This window comes from Chlorocebus sabaeus, chromosome X (assembly GCF_047675955.1).
Source record: "Chlorocebus sabaeus isolate Y175 chromosome X, mChlSab1.0.hap1, whole genome shotgun sequence".
In the NCBI taxonomy this organism is placed as follows: domain Eukaryota; kingdom Metazoa; phylum Chordata; class Mammalia; order Primates; family Cercopithecidae; genus Chlorocebus; species Chlorocebus sabaeus.
The window spans coordinates 140,181,355-140,204,091 of record NC_132933.1 but is presented as its reverse complement, the minus strand read 5'-3'; the positions used below and the strand labels follow the sequence as shown (position 1 = coordinate 140,204,091).

Below are 22,737 nucleotides of genomic sequence, written 5' to 3'. Positions count from 1 at the left end.
AAATCCACATACAAATGTATATAATTTTTTTCTAAACTATATGAAGGTCAATTACCAAAATAATTCTGGTTTACTCCTAAATGCTTCAGTGTGTGTTTTCTAATAACAAAGACATTTTGTTATACAATTATTATACAAGTAACAAAACCAGGAAAGTAAACATTGATACATTTCCATTATCTCACCTACAGTTTATATCCATATTACGCCTATTATCCTCAAAATGTCTTTTATATATACTTTTTTTTCTAGAACAAGATGCACTGCAGGATCCCATTTTGCATTTAGTTGTCATGTCTCTTTAGTCTCCTTAAATCTGGAACATTCCTCAGCCCTTTTTTGCCTTTCACGACCTTGAAAGTTTTGAGGAGTACTAGTCAGCTATTTTATAGAAATCTCTCAATTTGGGTTTCTCTGATGTTTTCTTATGATTAGACTGACGTCATACATTTTGGGAAGAACAACATGATTGACTTTGTGTCCTCAGTGTAACACATCAAGAGGCACATGATGTCAGTTTATCTCTTTAATGGCAAAATGAACTTCGACTCTTGGTTAAGGTAATATTCTCTGAATTCACCCAAAAGCTACTACTATTCCTTTTGTAATTAAAAAGTAATTTGTGGAGAGTCACTTTGTAACTCTTTTTATTTATTTATTTATTCATTTTGAGATGGAATCTTGCTGTTGTCACCCAGGCTGGAGTGCAATGGCACGATCTTGGCTCACTGCAACCTCTGCCTCCCAGGTTCAAGTGATTCTCCTGCCTCAGCCTCCCAAGTAGTTGGGATTATAGGCGCCTGCCACCATGCCCAGCTAATTTTTGTATTTTTAGTAGAGACGGGGTTTTGTCATGTTGGCCAGGCTGGTCTCAAACTCCTGACTTCATGATCTGCTCACCTTGGCCTCCCAAAGTGCTGGGATTACAGGCGTGAGCCACCATGCCTGGCCTGTAACTCTTATTATCTTCTTCATCAAACTTTCACGCACTAGTTTTAGTACTAATTGATGAATTTTTTTTTTTTTTTTTTTTTTTTTTTTTTTTTTTTTTTTTTTTTTTGAGACAGAGGATTGCTCTTGTTGCCCAGGCTGGAGTGCAATGGCACGATCTTGGCTCACTGCAACCTCTGTCTTCTGGATTCAAGAGATTCTACTGCCTTAGCCTCCCAAGTAGCTGGGATTACAAGCATGCGCCACTACACCAGGCTAATTTTGTATTTTTAGTAGATGCGGGGTTTCTCCATGTTGGTCAGGTTGGTCTCGAACTCCCAACCTCAGGTGATCTGTCCACCATGGTCTCCCAAAGTGCTAGGATTACAGGCGTGAGCCACCACACCTGGCCCTAATTGATTATTCTTATCTGAATCCATTATTATTGTAGTTGAAAATGATGATTTTTCTAATTTCATTATTGCTTCTGCACTTATTAATTGGTGTGAGAGTTTTCCCTTCTCCTTTATTTACTTATTTATTCATTCATTTGATGCTTAGACTTTTCTGAAAATTGTGATATTCATTTTACTGAACTGTTAATTTCAAGGTAGTAAAACCTGAAGAGAACAGTCTTTTCCAGACTAATATCTGATTCTGGGCTATAATTCCCCAAAAATGAAAGTTTCCAGGAATGAGTATCTGGTGTAGTTTGTCCCAAAGGGAATTTATCCAAGTTGATATTTATGAGGTGTTCCTATATTTTACTATAACTGCTTCCTATTACTCTCACTTAAATTTCCAATATAATCACATTAAACCAACTTACCTAATCCTTAGACAGCTTAGACATCTAGCAGTAGAACTAACTACTTGAAGAGGTTGCAAACCTAAGCATAACCTCCCCCTCCTGACTGCCAGAAAGAGAAAAAACAAAAGCAAAGCAAAAAAAAGAAAAAGAAGAAGAAGAAGAAGAAGAAGAAGAAGAAGAAGAAGAAGAAGAAGAAGACGACGACGAAGACGACGACGACGACGACGACATTCTGTCTTTGAGAATATCTGTATAAGGCAAAGACTGCTGGAGCCATATATAAAATATATAAAGCAAAAAAGTAAGAAAAATATAATAAAAAGAAACATTTGTTAACTCTAGGTAGTTGATAACACTGGTGTTTGCTTTACTATTTTCAATACTTTCTTGTATATTTCAAAACATTTGTAATCTTCAAAATATGGGTAGAAAAAAACGTGGGTGGAAGATGGAAGAGAGACTAGACAAGGTAGGTACCAGAGGTTAAGAATGGTGACATAAATTAAAGTGGCAATAAGCCCAGAAGATCACAGGTTAAGTCAGACAGGAAAGACACAGAATATACAAGAATGTTCTAGCAGATGGGGGCACTCAAGTTGAGGCCAGTCAAACCTTCCCCACCTCAGTGGCCTTTGGAAGACTGTGGTATTACAGCTCAGTGGGACGATTAATGTTCATGAAGATAATCCTACATCATTGGGAAAAGTCAAGTCCTGTTCAGTGAAACCTGTTGACCAAGTAAAGAAATGTGTAGTGTGCTTTAAAATGTTTACCACCCCGAACAACGAAACTGCCACGTTTTGGGTTTTTGAATGTTAAGCTTTGATCACCTGGACCCCTCACTTGTCAACAATATCTCCTTGTCTCCAGCAGACATGACCGCATGAAACAGAGCCTGATTCTCAGCTGATCTGTTACTGTGTCTTCCCCATGTCCCTGCTGAGAACCAACCCAGGGCTTTGCCACTGCAGCTCAGATCATGTGCTACATTGTTAGTTGCAAATAAATAGTTACAGTTGCTGGTCAGTAGTCGCTGTAGACAGTGAGTGCATTCAGTGGTTGTTCTCTATAATTACATACTCACCCCATTCACAAGAGGGTGCTTTAAAACTATTTTACTCTGCTTCCATTTAAACATCACAAGTCCATTGCATTTATAAAAAAAACAATATGGTTGCATTTGTCTTGGGGAGAGGACACCTCTTAAGTAGACAAGGAGTACAGCCAAACCCAGTTCTGTTTAAGGTGTGTTTGCACAAATCTAATGCAGTTTAGGGAGATCTTTCTCATTCAACAGACACATGTTTTTTATACATGTGAGACTGTCCTCAGAACAGGAAAATGTGTCTGGAAATCTTGCCCAGGAACTAAAAGAAAAAGACTGAGGATGTTTCTGCTTTCTTGCCTTGAGTATAGAATAGGCAGTGAATTAGCCACCTCTTCAAGGTGTAGCCAGAGGGGGAGAAATGGAAAAACAGGTATCGTAGGCAATAAAGACCAAAATAAAGCAACTGTCATATATCCTCCGCTGAAACAGGAAATGAGAATGTCTTTGCCTCAGACCCTCTTCTTTGAAATGCCTTGTATCACAGAATGCGTGCTACCGTAAGTCTAAAATAACATCTAATATAAGTCAACAGATCTGCAAATGGTGTCTGGGTGCCCATGTTGATTTCAAGATACTAAAAAGATGCAATAAAACAAGCCTAGAGAACAAAAGAGTAAGCAGGAGCAACATGTATCACTTTACAAAAATAAAATCAATTTAACTTAGTGGGCTCCTAATGAGGACAGCAGCCATTGACTAGATGAATCATGACAATGAAAACAGAAGTTGCAATACTAGTATCTATTAATCTCCTAGTTCTTAATGGTCCATGACATATTTTACAGATTTTAGCATATATATTAACAATAAATGCTAATAGTCCAGATTGTTCAAATTTATCATTACAATGGGCTATACTGACATTTACCTGTCCACTATCTGTTAAGAAAAAGATGTTTATGTCAATTAGCAAATAGTAAGATCTAAGAGGCTCCAAAATGTTTTTAAATACTATAGTATTATTGGTTTCCTTTTTAAGATCTAACATGTTAGTTATAAATGAACATTTTGGAAGCCTCAAGTGGAGCCTTTTGGGATCTCTATTTAGCAAAACAGATACTACCCATTTGCTTGTATAACTGTATTTTAAGTAATATAGTTGAGAGTAATAAAAGCAAGATTAGTACCATATATATATATATGTATATATATATATTCCAAATTTCACACTCATTCTCCAGGATCAGTCTGAACTAATTATATAATATAATGAAGTGACTAATCACCTTGTCAAAAAATTCATCTAGAAGTCTAGTTAAATACAGGGTAAAGCAGTGATGAGAAATATGGTCCCAGCTATGACTCTTAGGAGAAGTAATAGTGATGGCTCATCTTTATCAAGTATCTTCCACTTCATGAAACATATTTACAGGTATCATGGAAACCTTGCAAGTTCATTGCTAACTTTCAAGTTAGTTGTTTTTGAGATTTAACCCACTTTTCCAATAAGGAAACTGAGGCTCAAGAGAGACGAAATGCCATGTTCAAGGTCATTTTATTAGAAGTTGACAGAACCTAGAATCAAACCTGGGGCTTTTGTCTCTAAATTATATGCCCAAATCCTCTTTCAATCCATCATGGCGTAGCAGTCATTGAAGAAAATGATTTCTCAAAAAATTGATTCCTCACTGTGCCAATGGTTTTCTCACCCCATCCTTTATGGGACTCTATAAAATGACCCTATCTGCGCTCTCAACCCCTTGGAGCCATGTGGACAACCCTGAGCACTTGGAAATAACTGGTAAACCCAAGACTAGCAAAACAAAATGGCAGCCTGTAGTTGCTCTCAGAGGCTGCCTTAAATCAGACCACCCTATCTCCTGTCTCTGGACAAACCCACTTCTGACAAGGGGTACTGTGCAATCCAAATAGGTTTAAGATTTTAAGGAGAAGCAAAGGTGGAAGGTCATATTAGGGATGAACAGGGGAGAGAATGTGACTTCACTCTTAGCAGTGAAGTGATGGGTTGAGAGACATGCACCCATGGCATGTGGATACAGAGCATGCACTCACGACATAGCACCGGTGCAGCATGGGTGAGTGTGCACAGTGTAAATATTGTATGCAGAAGCCATCTGGGGGTACATGTTCCTATTTTAGTAAAATCAATATAGGAAGCAGTTATAAACGTGCTTCTCTTGAAAAGGAGGCAAGTAAATCTTGATATCGTTTTTCATTTGAGGCCAAGGGCCCCCTGAAGTTTCACTAAAAAATCAAGTTGAAAAAGACAAATGAATTAGAGAAAAGGGAGCCTTTAGAATGAAGTCCCAAAGATACAAGGGAAATTGTCCATTTTTATGCTAATGTTCCACAAAGTATAGACAGCTGTGTAGAAATAGGATTGGACAAAAAGGGCCTGAGCTAATGCTAATGGACTGAATGAAGAAACTTAGCAAAGCCTAGATTCTTCTTGGCCTCTGAGCAGCGTTCCTTCCTTCCGGGTGTGGGGCAGGACCCTTTCTGGAATGGGAGTCTTATGACCTACAATCAAACCATGTTGGTCAGATAATTTCTTTATGGCCAGTTTTTACACAGATAGGGCAGAGGGAAAATTAGAGTCATATTTTTAGGTTTTATGGCTGGCTTTGGGGAAAGGGAGTTCTAGTTTCTATGACCCACCTTGGAGAAGAGGGATTCTAGTTTCTATGGCTAGCCTCTAGGGAGAATAGAAATAAAAAACAGGAGGGCAGGAGAAGGTCAAAGAAAAACTTTTGTTTCTGAGGCCTTCATTTTGGGGTATTGTTTTTTGAGCTCCAACAAAATCTTCTTGAGGCAAGCCAAAGAATAAAGAAAGAAGGAAATAAGAAAGGAGCTAAATACCATATTTTCTAGCCCAGGAATCCAGTTTCCCATAACAAAAGTAAGTGAACACAAGTGTAGAATATGCCTAAGCAATGCAGCACTTCCCAGCAGCACTTAGCTCACCGCCTTGTGTCTAAACAGTAAGTGAGGATACTACTCCAAAGCCAATCTCTGTTCCCAAGCGGCACTTTACACTTGATGACACACTCTCAGCCACTCTTCAGCTTATCCCCACAACAAACACTATGAGATAGGTGGCCTTATTCTACAGATGAATAAACTAAGACTAAAAGAGGAGGAATGACTCCCAGAAAGCCAGGCACTTGAAAAAGCAGGGCAGTCGCCCCTGAAGTGAACGGAGGAGTTCAATAGCTCCCCTTATGCAGTGTACCAATATGCTGTGATAAGGCACTTGATGTATATCTCATCTAATCCTCCAGCCACTCCAGTGAGATAGTTAATATGAATCCCCTTTGCACAGATGAGTACATTGAGGCTGTAAGAGTTAAAGTGAATGGTCTAAAACCACCTACACAGGTAGCCATTGGGAAAGTCAGAACACCAGAGCAGTTGGGTATCAGTCCCAAGCCACTGTGCTCAATCGCCTTGCTAATTCTGCCTCCCTGCGGCTGCTGTGGCTGATAACGAGGAGGAGAATGATGTTGGTGGTGACAGTAGTAAACATGTAAGAGGGCTTACACCCTACCAAGTACAGTTCTAAGAGCTTTAGGGGTTTTGTTTTGGATTTTTTTTTTTTTTGACAAGGTCTTGCTCTTTCACCAAGGTTGGAATGCAGTGGTGTGATCAAGGCTCACTGCAGCCGCAAACTCTCGGACTCAAGCGATCCTCCTGCTTCAGCCTCCCAAGTAGCTGGGACTACAGGCACACACCACCATGCCCAGCTAATTTTTGTACTTTTTGTAGAGACAGGATTTCGCCATGTTGCCCAGGCTGGTCTTAAACTCCAGGGCTCACGTAATCCACCCGCCTGAGCCTCCTAAAGTGCTGGGATTCTAAGGACTTTCCGTGGTTCACTCATTTAATCGTCACCACAACCCAGTGAACAGGGAGCAGTATTATCCCCAATTTACAGAAGAGAAAACTGAGGCACAAACAATTAAGAAGGTGCCCAAGTTTGTGCCCCCAGTGAAGTGGAGAAACAAGTTTCAAGCCTAAGATTCCAATTCAGGCAGCCTAACTCCAGAAACCACATTATGCTATCAATGCTTTATGCATTCAGCTGCGGCACCTGTGTTTGGAAATTTCATACCTAAATTCCTAATTGTTTTTACAAAAAGCTAAATATTTAAATAGCAGCTCGTCGATGAATGCTAAATGTTTTGTGTGGTCTCTGTGTTTGCGTGTGCAATTAAATACTGACTCGTTTCCAAGCAGCACGATGGAGATGTTTCCACATTTAGCCTCCCTGCCTGGGAAGTGAAGGTTGAAACACTCTGGGGAAATGTATGTCACCTGTTCTCTAAGTCCACGCGCTGCGGCCCATTCTTTGACGAACTGTGCCCCCTGCTGGTCTCTTCGCAGAGTTGTAACGATGTGGTTCAGGAGCGATTTGGGCCGGAGCTGAAATATGACATAGCCCTGCGGCTGGCCGCATTACAAATGTACATTGCAACCGTTACCACCAAGCAAACGCAGAAAATCTCCCTCAAATACATCGAGTAAGTGTTGACTCTCAGCGCCATTTCGGAGACAGACATGCCGCCTCCCTTAGCCCGGGTGTATTTTTGTTATTTGTCCAAAATTGATCTTGTTTGTGGCAAAGCATTTATTCGCCAGTGGCAAAATGTATGAATATCATGCTCATTTTTGGTAGAAGAGATCCATTTCTAATCCACCTTTGGAGCACTGTAGTTAAGACGAGGGACATATTTAAAACGAAGCATAAATTTTTGAATTCCTAAAGGGGCTTGATTCCAAGCCAAGCTTTGGTCTCAGCACTTTTCACACATTAACTTGTTTAATTCTCACAACATCCCTATGAGATTAGTAGGATTTTAGCTTCATTTTACAGATGAGCAAACCGGGCACAGAATAACTTGCCCAAGTCAAATGGCTATTAACGGGGGGGGCAGGGGGGATACAGGATTCAAACCCAGGCAGTGGGACTCCCCATTGTCCTATAGATTGTGTGATGGGTTGAGGCACCTGTGTTTGGAAACACATGTAATGCTAAAGCTTTGGACCTCACCCCACACCCTGCTTGCAATCTCACCTCCAAAAGATGTATAAACTAATTAAAATCCCACTTTCCAAAGAAGCGTCTCATGGGCTGCCTAGAAAGCCTTTCTAAATTCCACAATGCCAGGTTGACCCACCAGGGGGCAAAATGGCTTTTCTCCATAAATTCATGAGCCTGTGTTGGGAAGGATTAAATCTCTAACTTGCTGACTTTAACACCACTGTTCTGACAACTCTCAGTCACCTGTTGACATGTAGGGAAAAATCCTCATGTGCAATTTGAGAACCTCAGGCCTTCAGTTCACTCCTTCCAAATGCTTTCTCTCTCCCCACACACATAAGCATGACTGTATCCTGAGAAAGACTCGGCTCACAAAGAGATCTTGTGCTCAGCTGGACACATTCACACCCTCTTCCACTCTCCTTTCTAAAGTTCTTGGGGACAGGTGAAACTGGCTGCCATTTGAAAAGGTGGCCTGCACAACCTGAGATGATTTTCAGACAATTAAAATGCATTTATTTTCCTACTTTCTGTACCCACATTTTACCAGGTTGAACATTGTACAGTCAAAAACGTCTCAGAGATATCCGGCTTGAGTAAAAATCCTGAAAAGTCTATAATAATGTTCTCATTCATAAATTCCTTTGACCAACAAATATTCATTGAGCATTTTATATAGCACTCACATTAGGACAGTACAAAATACTAATATGTATGAATTCTATTCCTGGCCATTGAGGAACTTGTGCTCTGATTGTAAAAACAAGATAAACAGACAAGAAAAGTAATTATTTAAAATAATGATACAAGTAGGATTACAAGATAGCCCATAGGTAGTGCCAAATGATGGCTAAAGACAATAAGTACAAGTTGAGAAGGAAGAAAACATAATCATGAAATATACCATTCTTAACTAGTGAAGAATATGAATGGTCAAGTGGTGGAGGTAGGTTGTCTTCCTACCCTTCTTTGGAGAGGACCTGGAACAGGAGAAGTAACTGGAATCCTCTTGAAGGTCTTCACATAATTTAGAAGACACTGGTTAGACACATAACCTAGGGTAGGATTTCTATTCCAGGATAGATTTCCTAGAATTCAAAATATGGGACCTTCTAAGAAGGGAGTTGTAGTCATTTCTGGGGAAATTGGCTCTTTGTAAAAATGTATTAACTCAGACCCATTTGTTGTCGTTTTGTTGTACATCCATACCCATGAATGATGCCAGCATCTCCACATCAATACCGGGCACACTTAAGAGTCATGAATCACACCCAATTCCACACCACCAGCAAGAAATGTTGATGGAAGGAGTTAGACATGAACTGGCTAGGACAAAAGAATTGTGTGTGCCTAGAGAAATAGCCATGGAGGAGGGGAGGGACAGGGAAGAATGGTTTGGGGACATGAAGGACTTGCATCCATTCTTCTAAGAGAAGAAAGAATGTGAGCAGACAGGGAGACTGGAGAATAGAAATCAACAAAGGGATGGAGAGAAATTGGTGTTGGAAATACAAACTCAGATACGTGAGTGACTTTGAAGAGATTCAGAAGTTGGTTGGACAAAATGTCTCTTCACTTTACATTGGCTCCAAATGCCTCCTTAGCATTGTCTCTATAGAGTGAGGAATAGATTTCTTTTTAAATGCAAACATATGTATTAATGATCAAGTAGTGTGTGTCCTGAGTGTAAACTAAAAGTTACTTCCTTAATTGGGGACTTGTCTCCATTCTCTGCCTTACCAAGGGTTCATTTGTTCCAACAAACATCAGAGCACCATTTTGTCTTAGATAACTCATCATCACAAGAATGTGAAATTAAAGATATGCTCTTTATTGCAGAAAAGAATGGGGATTAGAGACTTTTCTTCCCTCTGCTGTGCTGCAAAGCATGAAAGAGAAGAACATAAAGAAAGCACTTTCACACCTTGTCAAAGCAAATCAAAACTTGGTACCACCGGGTAAAAAGGTATCACATTTGCATCTTAATAGAAAATTATAAAGAGAGAGGCTTGAATGCATTTTTTTAAATGTTTAAAATTAGCTCATGAATAAAATACTTAGTACCATATTTTCAGAAGCAGTAACACTGTGTAACTTTTTTCTAACTATTAACATATTTCTAACACTAATGAAAAATAAGTATTCATACAGAAACCTATTTATTTCTCACAAGTTACGGACTCCGTACTGTAGGGGGGAGGTGTGTGTTCATGTGCCCATCCAGGAAAAGTTTGCATAGCCTCTGAGAACTTGTGAATAGAAGATAGAATTGTGAAATAATTCTATGTTTCAATCATGCAATTGCTTACTGCTCAGACCAGCTTAAATGCACAACAGCCAGCAAGAGGCCCTGCAGGCCAGAGATCACATTCGTTAAACCAGGGATCCTCAACTGTGGCATAATTGACATTTGAGAACAGATCATCCTTTGTTAGGGAGTTACGGGGAACATCCTGTGTATTGTGGGATATTTAGCAGCATCCCTGGTCTGTACCCACAAGATGCTGGTAGCACCCTCCCATGATCGTGACAAACAAAAATGTCTCCAGACATTGCCAAATGTGCTCCAGGGAACAAAATCACCCCTATTGACAAACATTGGATTCAAACCTACCTTTAGAGGGAAGATAAAATTATTGCTGTCATTCACCATCATTAGTATTAAAATCTTTTTATGCTTTTGTTTTGTTTTCATTAAGTAAAAGAAACACAAAGGAAATTTTAAAATATACTGTTGGTCAGAAAAGAGAGGTATAGTTTATAGGTAATAAAAAGCAAAAGATTCCAGGAACCAGAAAGAGAAGGAGCCTTAAAATACTGGATCTATAAAATTGGAAGCAGTCTTCTAACCGAAGAACACTTTCCAATTGATATTAGCTGGAGAAATTTGTGTGACTCTAATACAAATCACTGTTTACGTGGATAATTATTTTGTCTTAGTGTCTGATTTTTTTAAGTCGTTTTTACTGGGTAAGGCACATTTATTTCTATCCCCTCCCCACCCCATGACGGTTTTGTTTGTTTGTTTGTTTGTTTGTTTTTTAAGTATAATCAGGTTCACCACACTATCAGCCACCTTTAACTCACTTCCCAATTTCATGGGAAGGATGTCTTTGATCACAGTTGAGCATTCAGCTTACAGAGATGTAGCAAGACAATGCGGGTCAAGTTCTTAACTTCAGTTCTGATTTGCTGGAAGCTGATTTCTATAATTGACTTGTGATTTTTCTTCCAAGCCTGGCCCACTCATAATAATTTGGATAACTGCTATAAGATCAATCAATCTATCCATTTATCCATCACTGTCCTTTAAAGGTTGTTTTTCTAGCCAAGAGTGAATAGTTTGCTTTCAAAACAATTTGCAAATGCTTTGCATTTTTTAAAGAAGTAGGATGGATGAATGGTGCTAAGTAACAATTATATAAAGAGCAGTTCCTTCAGGTATAGTTAACAAATAAGCTGGCAAGTCATCTGCAATTGAAAATAGAATTTTATGGTCATTGCCACTTAATGGTGATCTACACCTTGTTGGAAAATTTCAACCTTAATAAAAATCCCTGGCACATTCAGTATGAAACATTGACCTTTTTTTTGTTGTTGTTGTTAAATCAAATACTCTTTTTAGTGATATGGGAACCTACATTTTTAAGTCTTTGTAAAGATAACTTTCATCTGGATAAAATTTCATTTATAAATCATTCGTGAAACTCAACAGATTTTCCAAGTTGAATTAATAAAACAGAGCCTTATATAGTAAGTTCAAACATGTCCACAATGATTGGATCTCAGAAAGTTCATTTCCCCCGAAAACTTGCAAGGACTGGAAGAAACTTGAGAGGGGAAGTGTAAAGGGCCTGTTTAGAAGGCTTTGCCTAGATTGCAGGTGCGTATTCAAAATGATTCCCACAAAGTCTACATTCAGGTGAGTCTCTTGTGCAATGGGAATATATGTAGACACCTCACCTTTGTCCCTAATTGCAAGTAGAAGGCTCCTCTCACTTCTTGAAATCTCCCAGTGAGCAGATGTTCAATGGAACATTTTATGGTCTTGTTCTCACTTGTTGAGTGCCCGGCCCAGCATATCTATACCCATTAGTGCCCCATACATTGACCCTCTAATGAATAAGATGTGAATCTTGATTTTTATGTTCCAGTCCTTCATCAGGAAACCAAATATGTAGCAATTCTATTCCTAATGAAGAGTCTTTGTCACATCTCAACTTTTCAGCAGTAAAATCATCCTTCTATCTTAGCCTTGTTTTCTGCTGGTCTCCAGCTGAAATGGAGTCATACCCAATAGAGTTAACACCTGAGGTTTCTTTTCTCTCCTCAGCTCTCTGCACTACAAGCCAAGGTCCATTATCTCAAGTTCCTCAGTGACCTGCGATTGTATGGGGGCCGTGTGTTCAAGGCAACATTAGTGGTAATTTGTTTTGCTGTTTGTTTGTTTGTTTGTTTTTTGCTTTCTCTTGGAAGCCACAGCAGCTCATTCCACCTCTGATGACAAAAGCAAATCAGCTGTGAATCTTCTCCAGCCTTCATTTCTAACCAACTTCACAACAGTCTGAAAATATCAGAAGAACTGTTAAACTAGATAACACCACTGCAGAATGCCCTAGAAAAAGAAATGTGAAGAACCAAGAGAATCAAAGGATTCTAACAATGGCCTTCTTTTAAATCACTGAGCCAGAAGTTCCTTTCACAGTGAAAAAAGGAAAACCAAAAAGAAAAAACAAACCTCATTTCTAAAAGCATCTTATGATTATGAACATACTGTGCTTTAACATTTACTTTCTAATTACTCATAATTTATCAGAGCCTCAAATCAGTCATGTATCTGGTTCTTCTAATTGGATGATTTAGTACAGTATGACCCAGAAACACTTTCTAAAGAAAATGTGATCTTATAAAAATAGGATCGTTGGTTCAAGTTGGCATGGCATTTCAGAGGTTCAGTATTTTTATGTTGTCAACTTCTCTTTCTCAGCAGGCGGAAAAGCGCTCGGAAGTGACTCTCCTGGTTGGGCCCCGGTATGGCATAAGCCATGTCATCAACACCAAAACCAACCTGGTGGCTCTTTTAGCCGACTTCAGCCACGTCAACAGGATTGAAATGTTTTCTGAGGAGGAGAGCTTGGTGCGGGTGGAACTCCACGTGCTAGATGTGAAGGCAAGTGTTTCAGATGTTGATACACATGACCTTGCTGTAAACAGCTAATTTCTGATAACACTGCAGATGTTTACAAGGCAGGCAAAAGTCAATGTGTGCAGAGCATCACAGATGCAATGTGGTGCAGAAAATAATCCACCCGACTCAGGCCTGAGGGCTCCGGTCCTCACTAAATTGCTGTGTGATTGGGAACAGGTCGCTATACTTCTCTGGGCTCAATTTTTTTATTCCTACATGAGAAAGCAAGCTACATAATTTCTAGGTCCCTTCTGACTTTAGAAAATGTGATTTCTAGTTATAGAATAGGGGAAACTTTTCTGAACTAACTTTCTAGAATATATGACTCAAATCAAGAGGGAGATTTTCCCCAACTTTCTTTAGAATTCTCACTCCCTTTGCTTAGGTTGGGTCCATATGCGTGTATTCTTTTGGAAAAGCTTGATACTTTAGTTCATCTGTCTTCTCATATGGTAACAACTGGTACTGACTGAACATCTGGCTCCTATGAATGTCATAGCCACTCCATCTAAAACAAAAATCTGGCCAGGCGCAGTGGTTCATGCTTGTAATCCCAGCACTTTGGGAGGCCAAGGCGGGCAGATCACAAGGTCAAGAGTTCGAGACCAGGCTGACCAACATGGTGAAACCCCATCTCTACTAAAAATACAAAATTAGTCAGGCGTGGTGGCACGCACCTGTAATCCCAGTTACTCAGGAGGCTGAGGCAGGAGAATCACTTGAACCCAGAGATGGAGGTTCCAGTGAGCCGAGATTGTGCCATTGCATTCCAACCTGGGTAACAGAGTGAGACTCCATCTCAAAAAAAAAAAAAAAAAAAAAAAATCTGAGATGGTCCACAAAGGGCAAAACTCTACTCCCAAAAGAGAATAGGAAATAGTCCAGGTTCCTGGTCTCCACCTTCTTTTTCCAGTAGAGATGAGTTATTGGATTTTGGCAATGGCAATATTTCTACTGTTTCTATGAAGAAAAGGCACTGGAACAAAGGGAGATAGTGACTCCACAAAGGAGACAACACCAGCCTGGAAGGTGCTCTGAGAATAGCCATGGAGGACCCAGCCCTACCTGCATCCCCACTAGGGTGCTGGTATGGGAGGAGTGGATTGACAGCCATTGAGAATGTGGCAAAGTGTTTCTACAAAGCACATCAGAATACACCAGAGTGCTCTGCAGTGGGAATAGATGATCACGAAAGACGGAATGTAGAACTCAGACATGCTGGCTGTGGCCTGTGGGATTTCATGGGCTGCATCCAGAGGGTTCCAGATGACTTCATGGCTAGCTGAAAGAGGGAGGATAGACTTGGAATGCCCATCCTACTCCATGAGCAAAGAGGCTGAGAGAAATAGCCCCATCACGGAGAAAGGTGGACGAAAGGTTGAACTGGATGCAATTATTACAGATTCGATGACAGAGATAATCTGTCCTAAACAGAAATGAGTGCTGTGTCCGGCCAATGGTGTCCTGCCTATATAAAATAATGATGCGGTGGCTTGGAGGCCGAGGGGAGACCTCAACTGAAGTGGGAGGAAAAGTAGTTCAACAAGTAGTACAGGCGCTTTGTCAGGGAAATTAAATTCTACCAGCTGGGGGCACTAAATCCTCCCAGTGTCCTATACCTAGGAGTGAAAGCAAGAGATCTGCTGTCTTGCTGTCTTTGTGCCTCTCTTCGTATCTGCTTTTTCTTGTTTCCTTATTTCTCTCTCTCTCACCTTTTCTTTTTCAACAAGAACACACCCTTCCTAACTCAATGAGAAAAATTGCTTCATCCAACACTTTTTTTTTTCCCCTATAAGCCCCAAATCCATGTCCAATTGTATAATAACCTCATTGTTTCAAGAGAGTTTTAGTAAGGCCTTTTCTCAACTCCCATCTGTTTTATGCTTCTGTAAATTTACTATTTCTTCTAGAAGCAACTTTTTACTGGATCTCTGGCACTTTTCATTCAGTCTTAGCAGTAATTTCCACTTAAATTTTACCTCTCTTTAACACTAATTTACACCGTGAACCCAAAACTTAATCTTCCTGTAATTTTCAGATTGTGAGTTCACTGCTGGTAACTGAGGTAATGGGTAACTTAACTAGTTAATGTTAATTTACCAGTTTAACATGTTTAATTGTTTTTAAATGTTAAAAATGTTAACTATTTGGGAAGAAAACAATCTCATTTTTCTTTCATTTCAACATGACTTGGGGGCCAGTTGTGGTGGCTCACACCAGCAATCCCAGCAGTTTGGGAGGTTGAGGTGGGCAGATCATTTAAGATCAGGAGTTGGAGACCAGCCTGGCCAACATGGTGAAGCCCCGTCTCTACTAAAAATACAAAAATTAACCTGGCGCGGTGGCGTATGCCTGTGATCCCAGCTATTCAGGAGGCTGAGGCATTAAGAATTGCTTAAACCCAGGCGGTAGAGGTTGCAGTGAGCCGAGTTTGCGCCACTGCACTCCAGCCTCAGTGACAGAGTGAGATCCTGTCTCAAATATAGATGATAGATAGATAGATAGATAGATAGATAGATAGATAGATAGGCAGGCAGACAGATAGATAGATAGACATATATATGACTTGGAAGAGATTCAAAATGTCCAGGCTTTTTAGAGGGTGTATCCTGAATGTTTTTCAGTAAGGCACTTTGTGTTATCCTTGGCTTTTTCTCCTGCCTTGGGTTTCTCCCATGAAATGTTTGTTCAATAACTCCTTTTTCCATAAGCATAAATGCAGCCGTTGACACTCCAGGGATGTTATTAAGAATGGATGGCTTTAACCAAAGTGTTCTTTTGTGTAGCCCATCACACTTCTGATGGAATCCTCAGATGCCATGAACCTGGCCTGCTTAACGGCTGGATACTACCGACTGCTTGTTGATTCCAGGAGGTCGATATTTAACATGGCCAACAAGAAAAACACAGCGACCCAGGAAACAGGTATTCTCTTCCTGAACTCATGAAGCACTGACCTCCCTGCAAACACCCCACCTAACAACAATAAAAAGAATGTTTTCTGAAAAGTTAAGACCGGACGCGGTGGCTCACGCCTGTAATCCCGGCACTTTGGGAGGCCAAGGCGGATCACGAGGTCAGGCTTTCAAGACCAGCCTGACCAACATGGTGAAACACCGTCTCTACTAAAAAATACAAAAATTAGCTGGGCATAGTGGCATGTGCCTGTAATTCCAGCTACTCAGGAGGCTGAGGCAGGAGAATCGGTTGAACCCGGGAGGCGGAGGTTGCAGTGAGCTGAGATTGCACCACTGCACTCCAGTCTGGGTGACAGAGCCAGACTCTGTCTCAAAATAAACAAATAAATAAAAATTAAAATTAAAGTTAAAATTGTACCCACAAAAAAATCTAATGTCCAAATTCAATGCAAAAAGCCTTCAGATACCTCTGATGTGGGCTAATTGTTAAAAAGAAAAATGCTGATTTCTCACCACATTTGACACATCACTCAGAAGTGTCAGGGTGCTTGCTCCAACCTTGATTTTATTATCATGAAAGTCTCTATGGTTGGGTTTTCATGGCCTTACTTTTACAGAGGTCAGGGCCAGAGGACTAATGATGGAATGCCCGAACATGAGTTGTGAGCCCCTGCTTTAGGGCTGGTCTCTCCTGAAGGTGTCCTAGGCCCAAGGGTCTGGGAGGACTCCTCCCTGTAGTCAGAGTTATGCCCAGGATTCTGGGAATTTTACAAACAGGAAAACATGGTTATTGCCTAGCACTTGGACCTGGGGACACTAGAAGAAAATTTTTCCACCATGGCAGCCACCTTGGATCCATAATAGGAGCACCGAGATGGCAAAGACATCAAATAATTCAGTTCACCTACTTGACAGCAAAAAAGATCCCCACAGTGAGGACAGGGAAGGCTGCAAATGTTAAATTGATTATCCTTTGACAGTAGGTGGTTTTCGTTGGTTTTAGGACATTTTTTCTTCAGTTACTTAAGCATTTTACTCCATCTACAGTGGATGCTTAGTAAATGTCACTGATGGACAGATGCCACCATTCTAGGCACAGTCACTGACCTGTTAAAAAAAAATTATAATCAGAGGTTCCATAATTGGGGTTTCTTTTAAAAGAAAGGGGAATTCTTACAAACAAATTTTACTGTTGTTTCTCTTTTTTTCTCCCTCCCCCCGGCCACGGTCCCTGGCATTTCTCAGAGAAGATGAGGGGAGAAAAAAAGGGAAAGAAGTTCTCTCACTGTTAAATTGAGCAGAATCATCAAACTTTATTCCATAAATATATTGCAATATGTGGACACATTTACACACACATACAGACTCACACACAGTTTACTATGATGGCCAGGTGAGTGGAAGCAGCTCAGTCATAGAAAAAGGGAAGCTAGAAACAGGAAGCGATGGATAAAGTATGATAGAAGGCAACACTTGGACTTTCAAGTCAAATAAATCTGAAATTTAATCCAGTCACATCTTGAGGTGTCTGATTTTTTTAAATTTCTCTAAGCTTGAGTTTCTTCATTTGTAAAATGGGGTTAAAAAACTAGCTTGCAAGGGTTAGAAAAATAATCTAGGTACATCATCTAAAATGATGCTCAGCATTTCTATTAATAATTTGCAGTGGGAAAAAAAGAGAAAAAACCAGAGGCAGAAAGAACCGAGAATGACAGAGATAGAGGCCGGGTGCAGTGGTTCACGCCTGTAATCCCAGTACTTTGGGAGGCTGAGGCAGGAGGATCACTTGAGCACAGGAGTTTGAGACCAGACTGGGCAACAAAGGGAGACCTCATCTCTACAAAAAATATAAAAATGAGCCAGGTGTGGTGGCATGTGCCTGTAGTCCTAGCTACATGGGAGGCTGAGGTGGGAGGATACCTTGAGCCTAGGAGGTCAATGCTGCTGTGAGCTATGACTCGCCACTACACTCTGGCCTAGGTGACAGAGCAAAACCCTGTCTCAAAAATAAATAAATAAATAATAAATAAATAAGAAAGTAATAGAAACACAGAAAGGAGAGAAAGACAGAACATGTGGCAAAGAAAGCTCCTGAGAGACACAAATGTTTAAAAATAAATACAGAAAAAGAAAGAACAAAAAGGAGGTGATAGACGTGCACTGGGTTTGGCAGTAAACATTTTTATGACCACATGTTTTCACTGAGCTAGGAGATTTAGAGCAATTTAATGCTGACCTTCAAAATTCCACAGAAGGCTGGGCTCGGTGGCTCATGCCTATAGTCTCAGCACTTGGGGAGTTGAAGGCGGATGGATCACTTGAACCCAGGAGCTTGAGACCAGCCTGAGCAACAAAGTGAGACACTATGTCTATGAAAAAAATTTAAAAATTAGCCAGGTGTGGTGGCATACACCTGTGGTCCCAGCTACTTGGGACATTGAGGAGGGAGGATCACGCAAGCCCAAGAGGTCAAGGCTTTAGTGAGCCAAGCACACTATTGCACTCCAGCCCCCAGCCTGGATGACAAAGCAAGATCCTGTGTCTAAAAAACAAAAAAAAATAAAAAGGAGAAAAGAAAAGAAATTCCAAAGAGCTGTTCAGCAATTTGACACAATTGTTTCCCATTGGAAAACCAGTTTTGTTTCGTTTTGTTTTCAAATTTTATTTTCAAATGTTAAAGTTTATCTGGAAAATAAATCCTTTCCTCATAGACTATAAAGATTGTAGAGGTGTATGAAGAAAACCAAACCTACTATTCTAAACATGATTACAGTAATAAGGGTCTCCACTCTGTCCAATTCATAGTGACCCACAACCTAAGTTTTAACAGAACTTAAAGAGGCAAAAACAGAGTTACAAAAAGTATTCTTACTGTGGGGAAAGAATGGAACTTCAGCCTCACCATCATTTCTCCCAGTTTCAAATACCTATCCCCACTCTCAAAGATAGAGGGCGGGGGGGGGGGGGGAGAGAGAGAGAGAGAGAGCCAGCGAGTGCTGAAAGTACTCTCTTCTCTTCAGAAACTCCCAAAAGATCTGACAGCCAAGAAATACGGAGTGGAAGTTCCATCAGGCCAGTTCTTCCCTAGTCCATTCTCTCCTTCCACTGTAGGAGACTGGGCCACAGAATAGACCCCAGCTCCCAACCCACATTCTTCCATGTCTCCAAAATTATTCCAGGAAGCCAAATCAGTAGACCCTTCTGGAAGGAAGCCAGATTGAGCACATATTTTATTCTCACCTCAAATTGATCCCAGATCTTAGTCAAGATCTCTAATAAGAAACAGCCCCCATTTCTTCTTCTCTATCTTGAAAATTAGGCTTCAAGCACTTTCAAAATCCCTGGCCCCAGATATGTATGCATCTCTGGGCTTTAGGAGGGTCTTAGTAAGTATCCATCAACTTGCTTTGAGCCTGATGACCTATTCAGTTTTCTTGTTCATCTAAACCAGAGTTGGCAAAACTGTGGTCAATGGGCCAAATCATGTTCTTGCAAATAAAGTTTTATTGGAACTCAACCACACACATTGTTTTACTTTCCTAAGGCTGCTAGAACAAATTCTTACAAACTTGGGAGCTTTAAACAACATAAATTTATTCTCCCACAGTTTTGGAGGCCACAAGTTCAAAACCAGGATGTTGACAGGGCCATGCTCCCTTCAAAGGCTTTAGGGGAGGATTTCTCTTTACCTCCTCCTGTTTCTGGTGGCCAGCATTCCTTGTGGCTGCTTAACTCCAGTCTCTGCTGCTGTCTTCACGTGGCCTTCCCCTCTTCTCTGTGTGGCCCAAATCTCTCTCTGCCATTGAATTTAGGGCCCATGCAGATAATTAAGGATAATCGCATCTGAAGATCCTTGACGTTGCAAGACACTTTTTTCCAAATAAGGTCACATTCACAGAGTGGACATATCTTTTGGGGGCCACCATTCAACTCATATACCCATTTGTTTATGTAGCATCTATGGCTCCTTTCATATTAAAACAGCTAAATTGAGTAGTTGCTCAATTGAATGGTTGGCCCACAAAACCAAAATATTTACTATCTGGGCCTCCCTTTACAGAAAATATTTGCCAAGTCCTAAACCTGCATTACAATGCAACTTTGCTGAACTACTCTTCCTCCTGCAACAATCCACACTCACACACACACTGCCCCCGACGTGCACACCCAGTCATAATCTAAATTGTTGTTGTTAATAAAATAATGCTGACCCCCCACAAGGTTTATTTATTGTAAGGTAAGATGCAAATATGGCTAGTGTAAAATTCAACGTCTTCAAAATTATATCTCTTATTGTTCATGAAAATATATGAATTTATTAAAAATGACCATGAGCACTGTTCAGCATTAAGTCCATTGCATGATTTGCCGGGAGCAAAAACCTCTTTGTTAAAACTGCATTTTTTTCCCATATGTCTTGCACATATGATGTCAGTTATCCAAACTTGTGCTGGGGACAATCTGAGGGAATGGATGGGAGAATAGTATGGCCCTAAAATTTTCTCAAAATGTTGCCTCTGGAATCTATAAGGCAATATCAACAGAATGACCCAGTTCTCTGTCTTGTTAAATATCAGAACAAATCTCCACATCAAAATTCCAGATTGAAAGATGCTTGAAGAGCAAACAAACTAATAGTATTTAAATTGGGGTTTTGTAATTTTAATCCATGAGGAACATGAAACAAATTTTCATGAGTTCCCATGATACAAACAAAAATTGAAATTAATCTAAATATTAATTATGCTTAGAAATTACAGAGAAAAGTACCTTACCTGTGACCACTCCACCTTATGCATTTTATACACACACACACATACACACAGGCATGCATGCTGACATTTATACATGAATATTTTAACATCTACTAGGATATCAAAAGACTGAAGATAGAAGTTTTGTACTATCATTACAATATTTATTTTAATTTCCCATATGGCAAAACTCTGACAATCCTTGACTATCTCTGAACTCAATGAGGAAAACATTCAGTATCTTCCTTCACGAAGTAGGGAATATTAGATCTCACCTTACAAAAAAAGAACAATTAATGTTCTGGAATAATGGCCTATTGAAATCTCACCTTTAAGGGTAAAAGGCATGTTGTATATTTACATTTGTAGATATGAATGAAGCCTTTTAATAATAGAACCAAGGGTCAGTTGGAATTAAGCTATACTTCCCTACCCCCGGATGGTATTACATTTTATCACATAGCAATTACAATTTATGCAGTATCAATTTTGTTAAGGTTGGTTCTCCTAACCCAAGGAATTCTTACACCTGAAGCCTAAATCAACAAGTACTATATTTGGGTAGTTGAAAAACTGTATTTACACAAGTGATGCTACAAGCCATTAAGTTAAAAAACAGAGACGAGCCCCCCCCCACCCCTGCCCCACCCAAAACCAGACAGTACAGTAATGTGTCTTTGCATGATTCTTTCTCTTTAGGAACTGAAAACAAGGGGAAGCATAACCTCCTTGGCCCAGATTGGAACTGTATACCCCAAATGACCACCTTTATTGGCGAAGGGGAACAAGAAGCCCAGATAACATACATAGATTCAAAGCAGAAGACGGTGGAGATCACAGACAGCACCATATGTCCAAAAGAGCACCGGCACTTGTACATAGACAACACCTATAGTTCAGATGGACTTAACCAGCAGCTGAGCCAGCCCGGGGAGGCCCCCTGTGAGGCAGACTATAGAAGTCTCGCTCAGCGGTCCCTATTGACCCTCTCAGGACCAGAAACTCTGAAGAAAGCACAGGAATCTCCGAGAGGAGCTAAAGTGTCCTTTATTTTTGGAGACTTCGCCTTGGATGATGGTATTAGTCCCCCAACCCTCGGCTATGAAACACTACTAGATGAGAGTCCTGAAATGCTGGAGAAGCAGAGAAATCTCTACATCGGCAGTGCCAGTGACATGAAGGGCCTGGATCTCACTCCAGAGGCAGAGGGCATCCAGTTTGTGGAAAATTCTGTTTATGCAAACATAGGCGATGTGAAGAGCTTCCAGGCTGCAGAGGGGATCGAGGAGCCCCTCTTGCATGACATCTGTTATGCAGAAAACACTGATGACGCAGAGGATGAGGACGAGGTGAGCTGTGAGGAAGACCTCGTGGTGGGGGAGATGAACCAGCCGGCCATCCTCAACCTGTCTGGGTCAAGCGATGACATCATTGACCTCACATCCCTGCCCCCTCCAGAAGGTGATGACAATGAGGATGACTTCCTGTTGCGTTCCTTGAACATGGCCATTGCCGCCCCCCCACCTGGCTTTAGAGACAGTTCAGATGAAGAGGACTCTCAGAGCCAGGCAGCTTCCTTCCCCGAGGACAAGGAGAAAGGCGGCAGCCTGCAAAATGATGAGATCCCCGTGTCCCTCATTGACGCTGTGCCCACCAGCGCCGAAGGCAAGTGTGAGAAGGGACTGGATAATGCCGTTGTCTCCACGCTGGGAGCTCTAGAGACTCTATCCGTGTCAGAAGAACAGCAGACCAGTGACAATTCAGGTTCTTTCACAATTGTTACATTCATTCACTGATAACCATATCATTCCATCCTTCCAAGCCATTTGCCCTTGGAGTTCTGTTACGTGGTGTTCTCCATTTCACAAATGCCCCATTTCATAAATGTGCTGAAACTGCCATCATAGGTTTTTTTGTGTGTATGTGATTTCCTTTGTTGTTACTTTTTTAAAAACATAAGGCACATCTCCCCCACCCCCACCCCCGTTTCTGGAAAAACTGCAATAAACTCAGAGTCCTTACTGAA

At 40.7% G+C, this 22,737-nt stretch overlaps 1 protein-coding gene across 7 annotated transcripts in view; it reads left to right on the top strand.

Annotated features, from left to right (window-relative positions):
- Positions 1-22,737, top strand: part of FRMPD4 (FERM and PDZ domain containing 4) — a 596,660-nt gene that overhangs the window by 567,502 nt on the left and 6,421 nt on the right. For all 7 annotated transcript variants that reach the window (XM_037986343.2, XM_007991027.3, XM_007991030.3 and 4 more), the window contains 6 exons: positions 7,194-7,330; positions 9,691-9,817; positions 12,185-12,274; positions 12,839-13,021; positions 15,826-15,964; positions 21,411-22,475. In XM_037986343.2, the coding sequence (XP_037842271.1) occupies positions 7,194-7,330; positions 9,691-9,817; positions 12,185-12,274; positions 12,839-13,021; positions 15,826-15,964; positions 21,411-22,475 (1,741 nt within the window). The remainder of the gene's footprint in view (positions 1-7,193; positions 7,331-9,690; positions 9,818-12,184; positions 12,275-12,838; positions 13,022-15,825; positions 15,965-21,410; positions 22,476-22,737) is intronic.